The sequence below is a fragment of the Malaclemys terrapin genome, chromosome 24, assembly GCF_027887155.1.
Source record: "Malaclemys terrapin pileata isolate rMalTer1 chromosome 24, rMalTer1.hap1, whole genome shotgun sequence".
Taxonomy (NCBI): Eukaryota; Metazoa; Chordata; order Testudines; family Emydidae; genus Malaclemys; species Malaclemys terrapin.
The window spans coordinates 8,304,929-8,321,028 of NC_071528.1; the positions used below are offsets into that span (position 1 = coordinate 8,304,929).

Consider the following 16,100-nt stretch of genomic DNA (forward strand, 5'->3'; position numbering starts at 1 on the left):
TAGCTATATGCTTTACCATTAGACTGCAACATAAGGGTGGATGTACCTCAGAAAGGTAGATAATTCCTCCTAATCAGGAGAAATGTCAGCAAAAACTGAGGAAAATCTCTGCAAAATCCCCATAATTTTCTCCATATTTTCCATTCTCTCCCACTTCTGCAATGTACTCCTGTCCCTTGTGACAAATCATGGTGCTGCTGTAACCATGGGTGTATCTACATTGCAACTGAAGGTGTGATTGGCTTGAGTAGGCATACTCATGCTAGCTTTCATCTAGCTAGAACAGCTAAAAACAGCCGTGAAGACATGGTTACACCATTTGCAGCCTAGCAATGCAAATAAGTACTCAGGGTCCTTCATGCTAGTTTTAGCAATGCTAGCTAGATTAAAGCTAGTACAGGTATGGCATGCTGTAGTCACACTTCTGACTGTAGTGTAAACTTACCCCATGTGTTGCAGGAGAAACATGGCGAACCTCATGGTCTGCAGCTTCTGTTGAGGGAGAGGGGAGATTATGCACAGTAGTTACACTGAAGGAGTAATGTTAGATTTTTGCACGTATATTTTAGAACCTAAACATGTCGACGGTGCTCCTTTAAATAAACAGCTGCAGGGAAGATATTGTGTTCCCACTGTCATACTGGGAATTTTGTCATTCCCACAGTGTGAGCATTATGTGACCGTTACTTGATGTCAGATCATTCTAGCTATCCTCAAATGACGTGTATTTTCCTTCCTCGGCATGCAGTTTTTGGACTTGATCCCACATTAAGGATTGGTTGGTCTTGGCAAGGATCCTTTCCTCTCTTACGCTCCTCCCAAAGGGCCTGAGCCAAGTCCCCTGAAAGTTAAGGGAAAGACTGTCAAATTAATTTCAGTGGGAGTTGGATCAGGACCTAGGTAAGAAGGGTCTCTCATACCTTTCTTAGCACTATCCTATCAAAATACTCATGCATTTTCCAATCTACAAAGATTCTAGAAAGTGTAATTAATTTGAATTTGTGCAGCAAATTGTTCTGCCCACTTCCCTTGTTCAATGATGTAGAATATAATTTTAAATGCACCACAAAATTTTCCTGAAGGGAATTTTTAAAGGTTTCCCTTGAAATGTAGTTCTACTCTGAAAAGTTACGCGGCCTCTGGCTTCACGGGGTTCTGTGACTCCAGATCACAAGAAAGTCAGTTCACAAGAAAGTAGCCATACCTACATGAGGAAAAAAGGTGTATTTTTAATGTGTCAGCTAACACAAGTTAGCCAACTGGTTTTAAATGCCTAGTGTAGACAACCCAGGGCTGGTCCACACTAACCCCCCAGTTCGAATTAAGATACGCAACTTCAGCTACGTGAATAACGTAGCTGAAGTCGAAGTATCTTAGTTCGAACTACAAAGTACTTACCGCGGGTCCACACGCGGCAGGCAGGCTCCCCCGTTGACTCCATGTACTCCTCTCGCGGAGCAGGAGTACCGGCGTCGACGGCGAGCACTTCCGGGATTGATTTATCGCGTCTAGACAAGACGCGATAAATCGATCCCAGAAGATCGATTGCTTACCGCCGAACCCGGAGGTAAGTGAGGTAATATCTTTTATTGGACCAACTGCTGGTAGTGAGAGAGACAAGTTTTCAAGCTTACACGGAGCTCTTCTTCAGGCTAGGGAACTAACTCAGGGGAAGTCTACACAACAAAATTAAGTCGACCTAAGTTCCGCTGACGTACAGCCATCACAGTAATTACATCGCTTTTGCATGTCCACACTATGCTCGTGTCGGCGGTGCATGTCCACACCAGGGGCGCTCGCACTAATTTAACTGTCAGTGTGGGGCAGCTTCTGAAAGGCAGCAACAGTTGATGTAAGCAATGCAGTGTCTACACTGACCCTGCATCGACCTAACTACATCAACCTAAGCTCTATGCCTCTCGCAGAGGTGGAGTTATTAAGTTGGCGTAGTGGGCAAGTTACATCAGTGGGAGCTACATTTTAGTGTAGACACAGAGTTAGGTCAACGTAAGCTGCCTTATGTCAACCTAACTCTGTAGTGTAGACCAGGCTTCAGAGTGTCACAGCTAAATACAAGGTAGAACAGATTGTTTAGCATAAGTAGTTATCATATATTTCAAGGGACCATTCAAGATGAAGTGGCCCATTAATACCCCTCCAGTCATAGGAGGAAAGGAAGGAAGGGAAAAGCAGCCTGTGGGAGCAGGGTTTGGAGTGGGTTATAGATTGTTGTAATGTCATAAATTCAGATTCTTTATTCAGTTCATAATTTTTAGTGTCTAGCAAAGTCATTAATTTTAGCTCACAGGTTCTTCTTTTGAAAGTGTGGTGCACGTTTCCTTTGAGGATGAGGACTGATTGGTCAGATATAGAGTGATCGCTTTGTGAAAAGTGTTCACCCATAGGTGATGCAGAGTTTTTGTCTTTTATCATTTTCCTATGTGAGTTCATTCTACAGTATAGTGATTGTCTGTTTCACCCAGACAGTTGCTATCAGGGCTTTTAATGCACTGGATAAGGTACACAACATGTTGTGACAGGCATGAGTAGGACCCTTGGATCTTCAAAAGTATGTTGTGGGGGTGCTGATCATTGTAGCAGTGGAGAGATGTCTACAGGAACCTAGAGTTTACACTGACCAGCTAAGACGTATTAAAACTACAACTTGTTTTACATACACAAGGATTTTAATTGGCGAGTTAATACGTTAGCCACTCCATGTTAAAAGAATACAAGACCCTAGCTACACTGATCATGTAGGGCTATCTGGAGTAAAAATCAATGAAACCTTATTTTAATCACTAAAGCCACAAATACGAATCGGAAGTACAAGATCTATGGAGTAACACAGTGCCATTTTTACATAGATTAGAACCATACTTTAAGAAGAAATTTTCTTTCTCAAAAGTTGACTATTATAACCCAACCTGTGCATCTCTCTAACATTAGCTTTCAGGTTCTGGTATGAATTTATTCAAAACACCATCATTTTGCACACAAACTTTACCAGGGAGACGACTGGATGCAATTTATTACCCCCAGACCTGGCTTTGAAGCATATATTCCTGACTAGTATGGGAGCAGAGCATCGGAGTATGTCAAAAATCAAAAATGTATTTAGAATCACCCCACTCATTAATTTATCACCTCCTTAGACCTCACTTTAGATGAGGGAATGTTCATGTTGTATGTGCTACATACATTTTCACTGCTGAAATCTTCGTCATTCTCCAGTCATTTCAGATGGCAATAGTTTTAACTGTGCTAGCTAGAGTGGCTCTGTACTGAGTCCTTGGTGTATGTTTTTTGAAAATTCAAAATGGCCTGGGGCAGAGTAGAGAGAGGTCTTTAATAAAATGAGAGCCAGAAAGGTCACCGGCAAAAGGTCAGAAGAGAAAATGGCTGAGTTGTAGTGAGCACTGAGTCCAGGAACAACTGAAAGCCAGAAGGGAAACTTGTATTCAAAGCCAACGGAGGTGATCAAAGACCGGAGAGAGACAGTCCCACATTCTGAAGTGAGAGAATAGTCTGGACATTGCATTGTGGGCTCCCTGGAGTTTAGAGGGTGGTAATTTAGGAAAAGTGTTAAAGAAAGAACGGTAATATTTGATATAAAGAAAGATTAAGGGATTAAAATATTTTTGACGGGAGCAGGCTCAAAGAAAAGAAGTATCCTGATAATATTCACATACAGATAAACTGAGAAGTTGACAATTTACAGAGAAGGAAGATGTAGGATGAACAGTTCAAGAGGAAGAATGACACAAATGACTTGTTTTGGGAGCAAAGTTTAAGGGTAACAGTTAGCAGTGAAATTCAAACCAGGGGACGGTGATGGAGTCATTGCTGTTACTTTGACAACTGAAATTATACACTTCTAGTCCATTTTGCTCTGCAAACATCTGACATCAGGCTAATGAAACTGTTTCTGTGTCTAGAATAATTTAGGATCTTGGTTAATTTTTTGCAGATGTCACTAACTTACCCTCATTTTCGTCCCTGCCTCTTCCCTATGAGTTGGCTACACATACTATGTTAATGGATGACATGTATTTTTGTATGTTCCCCTACAGACTTCAACAAACTTTCAAAATGTGACGACAGTCAGGGGCTTATTTGGAGCCTTACACAACTGAGGAAAATAACTTGTCTTCAAGGCTTAAAAAAATTAAAAACTTTTGTTTTTTTGGTTGTAAACGTGACACTCAAACTCACCAGCAGCGCTGAGAACCACATCTGAGCAGCTTTTCTCAGTGAATTGTATGCTACAGACAACAGTTCCTTTCAGGAGCCTCAACCACAGCTGGGCTGGTGGCAGGTGGCTAGTAACTGCTGCATCTTATAGCACAGCTGGGCCTGTGGCTAATAACCATTCATTTTGCAGGAGTCACTTCGTATGATGTTGCATTGCCAAGGCTTCTTGATGTACAACTGAAAACGTGCAATCAACTTTTCTGTGCCATTTTTCTCATGCACGATAATCAGCAGCACATTGCCCTTTCCTATACTGGAATCATCTGTCTCCATGGAACATGAAGGGCAGTTTAGATCAAGATGACACACTCCATGCTATGAGACCAGCACGTGGGGCATGTAGGGGGCTGTACTGTTTCTGGTGCACCGTGTTCTGGAGATCCTCCGCCTCCAGCTGGCTGAACTGGGGTGATTCATGTTAGGAGCTGTAGCTCTTGCCCTGGTGTGATGGGACCACAGGCTGGTGCAGGCAGGGGTGCTGGAACAATTTGTGTAGTGGGGGGGCTGAGAGCTATTAAATCAAACTGTGCACCCTGCATATGATGGAAACCACTTCAACCCAGGGCGTGCAACAGCACCCCCAGTTCCAGCACCTATGGTGTGATGGGGCCTGCTGGGAGCCATGGGCCCTGCAGGGCCGGCACGAGCGGTGAGCTGGAAGCCACGGGCCCCGTGCGGGTGGTGTGGTGGGAGCCATGGGCCCCGCAGGGCCAGCGTGGGCCATGGGCCCTGCAGGGCTGGTGCAGGCGGTATGCTGGGAGCCACGGGCCCCGTGGGGTGCTGTGGTGGGAGCCCCGGGCCCTGCAGGGGTGGCGCGGACCAAGTGCTGGGAGCCACGGGCACCGCAGGGCCCGCGTGGGCCATGCAGGGCCGGCACGAGTGGTGAGCTGGAAGCCACTGGCCCCGTGCGGGTGGTGTGGTGGGAGCCATGGGCCCCGCAGGGGTGGCGTGGACTGAGTGCTGGGAGCCACGGGCCCCGCAGGGCTGGCGTGGGCCATGGGCCCTGCAGGGCTGGTGCGGGCGGTATGCTGGGAGCCACGGGCCCCGTGGGGTGGTGTGGTGGGGGCCCCGGGCCCTGCAGGGCTGGTGTGGGTGCTGTGTTGGGAGCCACGGGTGCTGTGCTGGGAGCCACAGGCCCCGTGTGGGGTGGTGTGGTGGGAGCCACGGGCCCTGCAGGGCTGGTGTGGGTGCTGTGTTGGGAGCCACGGGTGCTGTGCTGGGAGCCACAGGCCCCGTGTGGGGTGGTGTGGTGGGAGCCACGGGCCCTGCAGGGCTGGTGCGGGTGCTGTGCTGGGGGCCCCGGGCCCCGCGGAGCTGTGGCCCTCGGGGGGGTGGAGGCATTTTGCACTGGGCGCAGCGGTGCCAGGGGCTGGCGTGGGGCACGGCCGGGAGCCGGGGGGGCGGGAGCCATGGGCCGGGCCGGGCCTCCCGGGTGAGTCGCTCCCTCGGCCCCAGGCCCCACGAGAGCAGCCGCCCTCCCGCCTGGCGCCCCGACACCGGGCCCAGCCCCCTCAGCTCCACGCTGCCGCCAGTCCCCGGCGGCGCCTCCTGCCGCCTGACCCCAGCAATGCGCCGGCTGGCCCCGCCCCCACGCGCCTCCTATTGGCCGCAGCGCCGGCCAGTCAGCGGGCGGCAGAGCGGGGCGGGCGATTCCCGACGGAAGCGCCGCCTCCTGGAGGCGAGCGGAGCTCCCATTGGCGGCGGAGGCTGCCCGTCCGGGCGCGTCTGTTTCCGGATCCGCGGGGCGGGCTGGAGGGGGGAGAGGCAGGGACTCTGCCTGTGAGTGACACACAATGAGGCGAGGGGCCGCGGCGGGGCCGTGAGGGGCCGGGACCGAGCGGGGGAAGCAGCGGGCCCAGCCATGGACAATCAGGTGAGGAGGAGGAAGTCCGGCTTCCCAGGCACCGGGAGAGTGAAGGGGCGATAGGCCCCTCGCCCCCTCAGCGGCATGGGGGGAGGGGCTGGTGCCCCCCCTCCCCTCAGAGTCATAATTGGGGGGAGGGGCAGGAGCGGGGCAGGTGCCCCCCCTCCCCTCAGAGTCATAATTGGGGGGGAGGGGCAGGAGCGGGGCTGGTGCCCCCCCCTCCTCTCAGAGTCATAATTGGGGGGAGGGGCAGGAGCGGGGCTGGTGCCCCCCCCTCCCCTCAGAGTCATAATTGGGGGGAGGGGCAGGAGCGGGGCTGTTGCTCCCCCCTCCCCTCAGAGTCATAATTGGGGGGGAGGGGCAGGAGCGGGGCTGGTGCCCCCCCTCCCCTCAGAGTCATAATTGGGGGGGAGGGGCAGGAGCGGGGCTGTTGCTCCCCCCTCCCCTCAGAGTCATAATTGGGGGGAGGGGCAGCAGCCGGGCTGGTGCCCCCCCCTCCTCTCAGAGTCATAATTGGGGGGGAGGGGCAGGAGCGGGGCTGTTGCTCCCCCTTCCCCTCAGAGTCATAATTGGGGGGGAGGGGCAGGAGCGGGGCTGGTGCCCCCCCTCCCCTCAGAGTCATAATTGGGGGGGAGGGGCAGGAGCGGGGCTGTTGCTCCCCCCTCCCCTCAGAGTCATAATTGGGGGGAGGGGCAGGAGCGGGGCTGGTGCCCCTCCTCCCCTCAGAGTCATAATTGGGGGGAGGGGCAGGAGCGGGGCTGGTGCCCCCCCTCCCCTCAGAGTCATAATTGGGGGGAGGGGCAGGAGCGGGGCTGGTGCCCCCCCTCCCCTCAGAGTCATAATTGGGGGGGAGGGGCAGGAGCGGGGCTGTTGCTCCCCCCTCCCCTCAGAGTCATAATTGGGAGGAGGGGCAGGAGCGGGACTGTTGCTCCCCATCCCTTCAGAGTTATATTTAGGGGGAGGAGCAGCAGTGGCGTTGTTGCCCCTCCTTCAGACTCATAAAGGGGGGAGGGGCAGCAGTGGGGTTCTTACTCCTCTCATCCAGTGCTTAATTTGTTCTAGGGCTTGCTAGGGCTAAACCCTGGCACTTTTCGGCTTGGCCGTTCAGCGCCCCAGCCCCTCTGAGCTTGCTGCATCAGTTATGAATGTAAAAATATGGCTTGAGGCCTGGCACCTCTTTCATTACAAATTAAGCTCTGGTTGCCCCCTCAGAGGCATAAAGGAGAAGGGCGGCAGCAGGGGTGTTCTCCCCTCCCTGTTCCCCGAGAGCCATAATGGGAGGGCAGAGGAGTGGCAGTAGGGCTGTTGCCTGCTCCAGAGGAGTAATGGGAGGATCGGTAGCAGGGCTGTTGCCACCCCCCTTCCCTTACCCAGTGGCATAATGGGGGGGCAGGAGTGACAGCAGTGCTCTTGTGTGCCCACCCAGTGGCATAATGGGAGTGAGGAGCAGGAGCCCTCCCATTCCCTCAAAGTTATAATGGGGGTGCAGCAGTGGGGCTGTTTACCTTCTGCCTCCACAGAAGCATTAGGGGGACCATGCGGTGGGGCTGTCCCCCCCCCCCTCAAAGGCATAAGGGGACAAAAAAGGCCAGTGGGGTTATTGTCTCCTCCCGTCCCCTCAGAGGCGTAATGGGTGGGGCAGGGGCAACAGTGGGGAGCTGTTGCCTTCCCCTGCTCTCTCAGGCATAATTGGGGAGAGGGGAAGCAGTGGGGCTGTTGCCCCTCTGCCCCTTCAGAGACATGGGGGGGATAATTCAGCTGGCCTGTAGCCAGCTCACAATCTACCCACACACCCGGACATGGGAAGAGGGGTATGATGGATAGCAGCAGGCCTGTTGTTCCCTCACTCAGACATGAGGGAAGAAGGACAATATCAGTAGCAGGGCTCTGTATACTGTCCCCTCCCACAATGGGTGAGCAGAGCGACTGCATCTGAAGGGGCATTGCCTTCTCTAGACATTGTTTGCGGGAGGACCAGTGTCAGCATTAAGGTTATTGCCCTGCAACTCTCCTTCACTCAGGCCTGCTTGAAAGGAAGTCATGTCAGCAGGAGTGCTATTGCCCCTTGTCAGACATGGGGGGGAGCGCAGAGGGAGAAGAGGTGTTATCAACAGGGCTATTGCTGGCCCTGGACATGGGGGGAGGCCCTGCATTCTCAGAACAGATATTACCATGCTCGGCCAAGTGGGAGGTCAGGGCTTTATTTCAGATCATCTTTTTTATTTCAGATCATCATTTTTCCCTAGTCTTGTTCTGTGCGTCCATGTATGTATTTTGACTGGAGTGTAACATATCTGCACAAGTACAGGCTTATGAAGTAATACGGGAGGCTCAGTTAGTGCTTGATTGATAATCCAAAAGGAAGAGAGAATAGGTAGATTTGGTGACTTGAAAACAATTGGTACATCAAAAGAAAACTAGAGGGGAGGATTGAAGACTTTCAGTAAAATATTGTAGCGTATATTCATCCCCACCATCACCAGTTGAACAGGGATTTTATTTCCTGGGGGCATGAAAGGAATCTCTTCCTCCAAAATTTCAGATGGGGCAAATTCAGATATTTTAGGCAGGGAGGTTTTATTTGGATTTCCTTTTAGCTATTAACTGGACCTGAAGAGAATGTCGAGAATAATTCCCACTTGAAGCAGTTCTTTTCTATATTTAATTTTCCCCTCATCCATATAGTTTTAGCTGAGAACTGCATGGGACTTCTTCCCCACTGAAATTGAGGAACCTCCATAAGGTGATAGCCATTTATACTTCTCTGAAGAGTAGAGCGTGTTGGATGCAGTATGAAAATTTAAGGTGTAATTGAAGATACAGAATAAAATGAATCTGCTGTAAAGAATTCCTGTTTGAACATCATGGGAAATATCCCAGATAAACTTGCTTTCAAGAGGTTTCCCCCATGGATGTCAGAATTTAGGTAGACTATCTACACCAGGGGTCGGGCAACCTTTCAGAAGTGGTGTGCCGAGTCTTCATTTATTCACTCTGATTTAAGGTTTCGCGTGCCAGTCATACATTTTAACGTTTTTAGAAGGTCTCTTTCTATAAGTCTATAATATATAACTAAACTATTGTTGTATGTAAAGTAAATAAGGTTTTTAAAATGTTTAAGAAGCATCATTTAAAATTAAATTAAAATGCAGTGCCCCCCGGACTGGTGGCCAGGACCCGGCAGTGTGAGTGCCTCTGAAAATCAGCTCGTGTGCCGCTTTCGGCATGCGTGCTATAGGTTGCTTACCCCTGATCTACACAATGGTGCATCACCATGTACTAGGTTCCTGTGTGTTGATTAAAACTCAGTTTGTGTTTTTTCTTGGACCTTCATGATTTTTAAGCCTAAAGAAAGGGAAGCATTTGTTAGGAAACAGAAATATCTGACAACAGAGCACCTTCAACTTTAATACAGAGGTGTAGCCCATGGAAATGACAGGTCCCAACGTGCAGAAGAAGAAAATGACCGAGCAAGATAACTTTAAGAGGAAAGGAGACTCAAGAGACAGACATTGATAGAATGGATTAAGCAGTTAATTAGAAGAGCTGGTTCCTCAGTTTCATGGTTGTTGCATGAACTGCTGATCTTTGAAAGTATTTGATGGTGCAGATGACAGCTTGGAAGAAAAATTTAAAAAATCTTTTTGCCATGGAGAAACAATTTTGAAGGTTGGTTTTGTGGTTGAGATACTAGACTGGGACTCAGGAGATCAAAGTTAAATTCCTGGCTCTGCTATAGATTTCCTGTGTGATCTTCAGCAAGTAGCTTAGGCCAAGATTTCAGAAAGCACTCTGATTTTTGGCTGCTCTAATTAAGACTCCTTAAAGGGTCTAGATCAGGGGTGGTGAAACTTACTGACCCGCTGAGCTGCATATGACAATCTTCAGAAGTTCGAGAGCTGAGGCGCACCTGTCAAGGCTCGGGGCTTCAGCTCCGTGGGAAGCGCCTGCCAGGGTTCAGGGCTTCAGCCCAGCTCCGGCTGAAGCCCTGGCAGGTGCACCCTGCAGGGCTGAAGCCCCGAGACTCCCCTTCCTTCTGGGCAGAAGCTCTAGTCCCACCACTCCATTGCAAGGAAGAGGTCCTGAGGCATCCCTCCCCACAAGTCTGGTAGGTGGAGAAATGGGCAGGAGCATGGGGAGCTCTGAGAGCCGCACTTTAACGATAAAAGAGCTGCATGTGTCTCATGAGCCACAGTTTGTCCACCCCTGGTCTAGATTATCAGCAATTTCTGATAAAACACCTTCTGAAAACCAAGCCCCTTCAAAGTGTGTCAAGTTTGGACATTCTAAATCACTATTATCATACTCTCAGTTCACCATTTCACATATGGAGAAAATACCCTGATCTCATTTGGGGCCCCTGCATGCAGCTGTAATACAAATAATAACATTCCCCTTAAAAATGCCCATCTGAGACTTGACTAGGTTACGCACACAATTTATTAGTGAAATCAAATCCCTTATTCCTCATAAATCTTAGTTGAGTGGGGATCAGAACCAAGCACTGCCAACTTTCATGTGGGTTTGACTTCTACTTGGTTAATCTTACACTAAATTTAATAAAATGATCAGGTGGTCTAGGCAACTACGTTAGTTTGTATAGGGCACATACTTCAAACTAGAGTAGTACGTACATGGTACATATTCTCAGGTGAGTCTCTGGATCTTCAAATCTCTCCTGAACCCTTTCGGTGTGCTTTAGTTTTTGTGTAATTAACACTTGCCTTCCCTCTCCTTCATTCACCTATCTCCTTCCACTGTCTCCAAGATATAAATTGTCTGCAGTAATCTATGCATCTTAATTTAATTTCAGCTGTTTTTTTACTCTACATAGTGGGCTTTTTTCCTACTTGTATGGGGCACTATACCCATTTTTTTTCTAGTGTTATCTGTTTAATATTATTTAGACTAAACTTCAGAAACTTTAATCAGGACTAGGCCCCCATAGTGCACAAATACATGCAAAAACACAGTCTCTGCCCTTAAAGAGTCTTGTGATCCTTTCTTTGAAAGAGGTTACATACATTATTTGGTAAATACACAGAACATCATAGTTACATTTTTTGGTAAATTACACAATTCTTCTACTAGCAAACACACAATAGTGTATTGTCTGTATAAGTCCATGTAAGCATAGGACATGTAAATCAACTAATGTATGAAACTTATAATGCAACTATGAAAATACATGATACTTGTGTCCTGGAACTTTACTAACTCAAGTGTTATAAAAAAGCAGTACTATACAATTTTGTGTGGGCTTTCATAATATTCTCACCCAGTGAGCAAATGTGTAATACTCTTTAGATTATTTTACTAACTGCAAGTGCTGTAAACTATTGGGCTCTGAGAATCCAGTTGTTCTGCCTCTGTCTTCCTGAATGATAAAGATTGTGGAGTCAGAACTTAGCTTACAGCTTAGTTGATGTATCTCTCTTCTATAGCTGTATTGACTCTGCAGAGTTAGGTGTGACTCTGGCACACACAATAGATTTATGATGTTAGAAACCATTTTCTCAGTCACTTTTCTTACTGACCACAATTTAATTTTAAAGAATCACCATGATCTTCTGTGGCAACTTAGTTTCATTGTGATAGACACTTAATTTTCTTCTTGTCCTTCTGATACTTAGTACCTTCTGTCTGTAGATCTCAAAGCTCTGTAAAACAATGTCATCTGGCCTATATTGACCAGTGTCCCACATCTCTCTCCCTTTCCAGTGCACGGTGCAAGTGAAGCTGGAGCTGGGGCACCGAGCCCAACTCCGGAAAAAGCCCACCACCGAAGGGTTTACTCATGACTGGATGGTATTTGTCCGTGGCCCAGAACAATGCGACATCCAGCACTTCGTGGAGAAGGTGGTCTTTCGGCTACATGAGAGCTTCCCTAAACCCAAACGTGGTGAGTGTGCATGTTAACCATCATGCAGTCTCCTTTCTCTGGGGGATAGTCATGCAGTCTAGATCTGGCATTGCACTGTTGTTTCTGTGGAACATTTTCTTAAGGAGAAACAAAACACACATTGCATACACTTGAGTCTTGAGCTTTGCCACTTTTGTTTGAGGAAGATTAGAGAGAATGTGACCTTTCCTCTAATGAAAGGGTCAAAGGTGAAATGTTTCCTCCCTCTCTTTTTTGTTACTGAAGCATTAGTATATGCGTGTTTTCAGAGCACTTAATGCCGAGAGAATGGGGACAAATGACTATCATGTTACATGGTGGGAAGTGCCACTGGTGGTTATGCAGCTGTCTTAAGGGTATACACTTGTCATGGTTATTTGTGAGACTCTCATGCTGTGAAAAGCAACTTGAAAGCTTATTGTTCTGTCTTAAACCTGTGCAGGTGATACATATAATGATTGTCTGTCACAAGTTGGTGGCAATAAAATTGATGTATGGTAGGAAACTGGACTGCTGAACTAGAAACAAATTTATAGAAAGACTTGAATAAAAGTTGCAGTTTGCTGTGCTGGGATCCTTGTCAGCCAGCATAATTACCTTATAACAAACATCTTTATGATGACTATACATCTTTGCTAACCAGATTACTGTGTCACCCAGCACTGAAAATGGTAGTTTGTTTGTTTTCCCCTTCTTGATTCACTTACCTTAAGGTTCACCATCATGCCAACCGGCTTTTCATCAGAGAGAGGTTGGAATAGAGGGATTTTGCAGTCCATCTATGCTATTCCTAGATTGGCCTGAAGGGTTGTTTCAAATGACTCTTTCCCTAACCCGGAGCAAGAGATTGTTGACAAGGGCTGGACTGCACTGCTAACAGGTTATTTTAACAACTTTAAAATATTGTAGAAACAGTTTAGTAAAATAAAAAAGGCTGCCTGCCATATAGTCTAAAAATCTGAAATCATTTCATGGTAGGATTTTAATGTGAAACCAGAGTTAAAATCAAGTCAATTGACTCTTATTTCAAAATGGCTTTTTTATTGTTGAGAATGCAGGGAATTGTTGGGTTACATCTATTGGCACCTTTACTATGGAGTAAGAGTTTGGAAGTGGGGAAATTAACTTGCATGGTGTTAGGTCTGAGGAAATTGCCATTTCCTAATCAAGCTAATAATTTAAAATTCTTTGAGTGATGGTCCCTATATGTATTCCATATGTGGGTCCACATGTGTGGCATGCGCCTGAGTTTGGAAGTGTTTGGTAGCAGTGTCCTTTGACCCGCACGTGTGTAGTGCGTCCCCTCCTGCTTGCGGCTGAGGGTATAATAGGCTGTGTGGGTTGACCTTTCTCCAGTTCCCTCTTACTGCTGCATGGCTTGAGTTGGAACCCCTGTTCCTTTGTGCTCTTAGTTTTTGCAAAAAGAGTTACTTCTGTCCATTTGTTGTAGATAGTCGTATATAGTTGTAGATTGTAGTTTTAGAGTAGATAATTTAGTTAGTGATGTTTTTCCCCTGTTTGGGGAGTGTCCTCCCTCCCTAGGACTATGCCCTGGATTCTGGGTTTTAAAAACTGTCTCTCTTGCCCTCACCCATTCTCTGTGGGCGACAAGCACCAGAGATGCCTTTGTTGCCTTGGCGAGGCTCACATCATGCCTTGCTGCTCCATTTTTAAGTTCTTCCCGCCCCAGACCTGGGAAGCTCAGGAGCTCCGCCTCCGTAGGTTCCTAATGGAGTAAGCTGTGCGACCACATGCACGCTCGGATCCGGGACCATTGGATCCCCTGTACAGTGGCTGTCACCAGCATCTTGCAAGCCCGAGGTCCAGCGATATCCAAGACAAACAAGCTCCAACATGAGACACTCTCATGGGCACAAGAGCAGATCTTTGCTGCAGACTGTTCCCATGCGCAGCTTTTCCTACCTGAGCTGGGCCAGGTTGGACGAGATGTTGCACACGAATCTGGCTGGACCAGCACACAGGCTTCCCTGGATGGAGGGTGAAGCTCAGTGCAAACAGGATTCAATGGTGACCCTGGTATCTGTGTGTCCGGAGTGCTCACTGGCACGCGCACCACCTATCCTGCCATTGTCCCCATGGCTCCTGGAGAAGCTGGCCCTGCAGATGCTACCAGGGCCCTCTGGTATCTCCACGGGCACACCAAGGACTCCTGGCTGCTTGGAGCCTCTCTTGTCAGCAGCAGAGCTGATGCTCCCATACCCGCCATTTCCTCTCCTCTCTGGACCCTCACTTGCCTAAGATGTCCCACCTCTTCTGCTGTTGCCGGACAGACCCCACACTGCAGCCCTCCTGTGTCACCGGTTCCCCCACTGCCAGAACTATCCTTGGAGTCGGAGGAGTTTTTGGAGCCAGAACCCTCGTTCTCCCTGAGGTCGCGCTGCAGTTCAGACTTGTATCCCCACCAGCATATGATCCAGCAGCAAGGGTCTGGTACCATTATCTACCGCATCCGCAGGACCTTTCCCCTTGGCTATCCTGGGGACCCTCGCACCCCTACTGCCAACAGCATGCACCCTTCCTGGCATCCTATCGTGCCGCCCCTGCTCCTCCACCAGCACTGTTGATCTCTGAGGAAGAGGCAGACGTTGAACTGAAACCATCTGCTCCGCCGGTCCCAACTGCTGCTCGCTCTTCCCTGGATGAGGCGCTTATTTCCCTCTCGCTGTCTCTGCCGGACAACCACTGGCAATATCGGGATATCAGGGTAGCAGCAGACCTGGGAATTCCCTTGGAGGAGATTCAGGACCAACAGATTCAGCTCCTGGACATTCTCCAACCTCAGGGGCCCTCTAGCGTGGCACTACCTATTGATGAGGCCATCCTGCAACCAGTGTGGGCAGTGTGGCAGACCCCTGCCTCCTGTGCCCCCACACCGAAGCGGGCAGAGAGGAGGTTTTTGGACCTGCTAAGGGATTTTCTTTTTTCCCATCCACCCCCCAGCTCTCGTCGTCCACACCGCAGCAGCGCATGCATGCCAGCACCCACAGACGTCGACTCCTCCAGACCAGGCAGCAAACCACATGGACCTGCTGGGGAGAAAAGTATAGTCTTCAGCAGCACTACAGTTCCGGATTGCGAACTATCAGGCTCTGCTAGCCATGTACAATTTTAATAACTACGTGAGGCTAGTAGAGTTCCGGGACAAGCTGCCAACAGCGGCAGTTTCAGTCGCGGCTAGACAAGGGGTGCCTAGTGACCAAGGTAGGCCTATAAGTGGCTGTGGACGTGGCTGATAAGTCCCCTCGCTCTCTCACAACTGGGGTCGTCATGCGATGAGATTCATGGGCCCAGTCATCCGGCTTGCCCAGGGAGGTCCAAAATACAATTGAGGACCTCCCCTTTGATGAGAACAGATTGTTACACGACAAAATGGATGAATCCCTTCACTCTTTGAAGGATTCCAGGGCCACGTTACCATCCCTTGGTGTGTATATATATTCTGGCGCCATGATGCAGACAACAGAGCCAGCAGTTCTGTGCTTGCCCCCCCCCCACTTCCTACTCAGCCAACTACTAGCTTCCCCACATAGGCAGCACTGCTCTCAACAACCTCTCTTCCCCATCTCTTCCACAGCTGCCTCTGCCACAACCACCTCCTCGACTTTCTCCCACCAGCAGTCAAAAGCTCAGTTTTGACATACCGATCGACACCTGAGAACCTCCCCTGACGCCACCTGTGGTGCCTCATGTTGTCTTTGGGGATCGTCTTGCTCTGTTTGCCTCCAATTGGGGCAAGATCAACATGAACATTTAGGTACTGGAGATCATCCACCATGGATGCTCCATAGAATTTCTCATTCCCCGCCCCACATCAGCTCACTTCCCTATTCCAGGGAGCCATAGAACATGTCCTACTTTAGTACATGGGATGAGGCTTCTACTCACCATACTTCCTCATCCGGAAGAAGGGCAGAGGGCGCCGCCCCATTCTTGATCTTCGGGTGCTGAACACCTTTATCAGAAAGTCCAAATTCCGTATTGTGAAGCTGGCATTGATTATCCCATCTCTTCCCCTGTGGCTCTCAACATAAAGGATGCCTAATTCCATGTGGCTGTTCC

At 49.1% G+C, this 16,100-nt stretch overlaps 1 protein-coding gene across 4 annotated transcripts in view; it reads left to right on the plus strand.

The window, feature by feature from the left end:
• Window positions 1–6,043: 6,043 nt before the first annotated feature.
• MLLT1 (MLLT1 super elongation complex subunit) overlaps window positions 6,044–16,100 on the plus strand; it is a 63,724-nt gene continuing 53,667 nt past the window's right edge. For all 4 annotated transcript variants that reach the window (XM_054013734.1, XM_054013736.1, XM_054013733.1 and 1 more), the window contains exons 1-2: window positions 6,044–6,127; window positions 11,840–12,020. In XM_054013734.1, coding sequence (XP_053869709.1) covers window positions 6,116–6,127; window positions 11,840–12,020 — 193 coding nt within the window. In that variant the 5' untranslated portion in view covers window positions 6,044–6,115. The remainder of the gene's footprint in view (window positions 6,128–11,839; window positions 12,021–16,100) is intronic.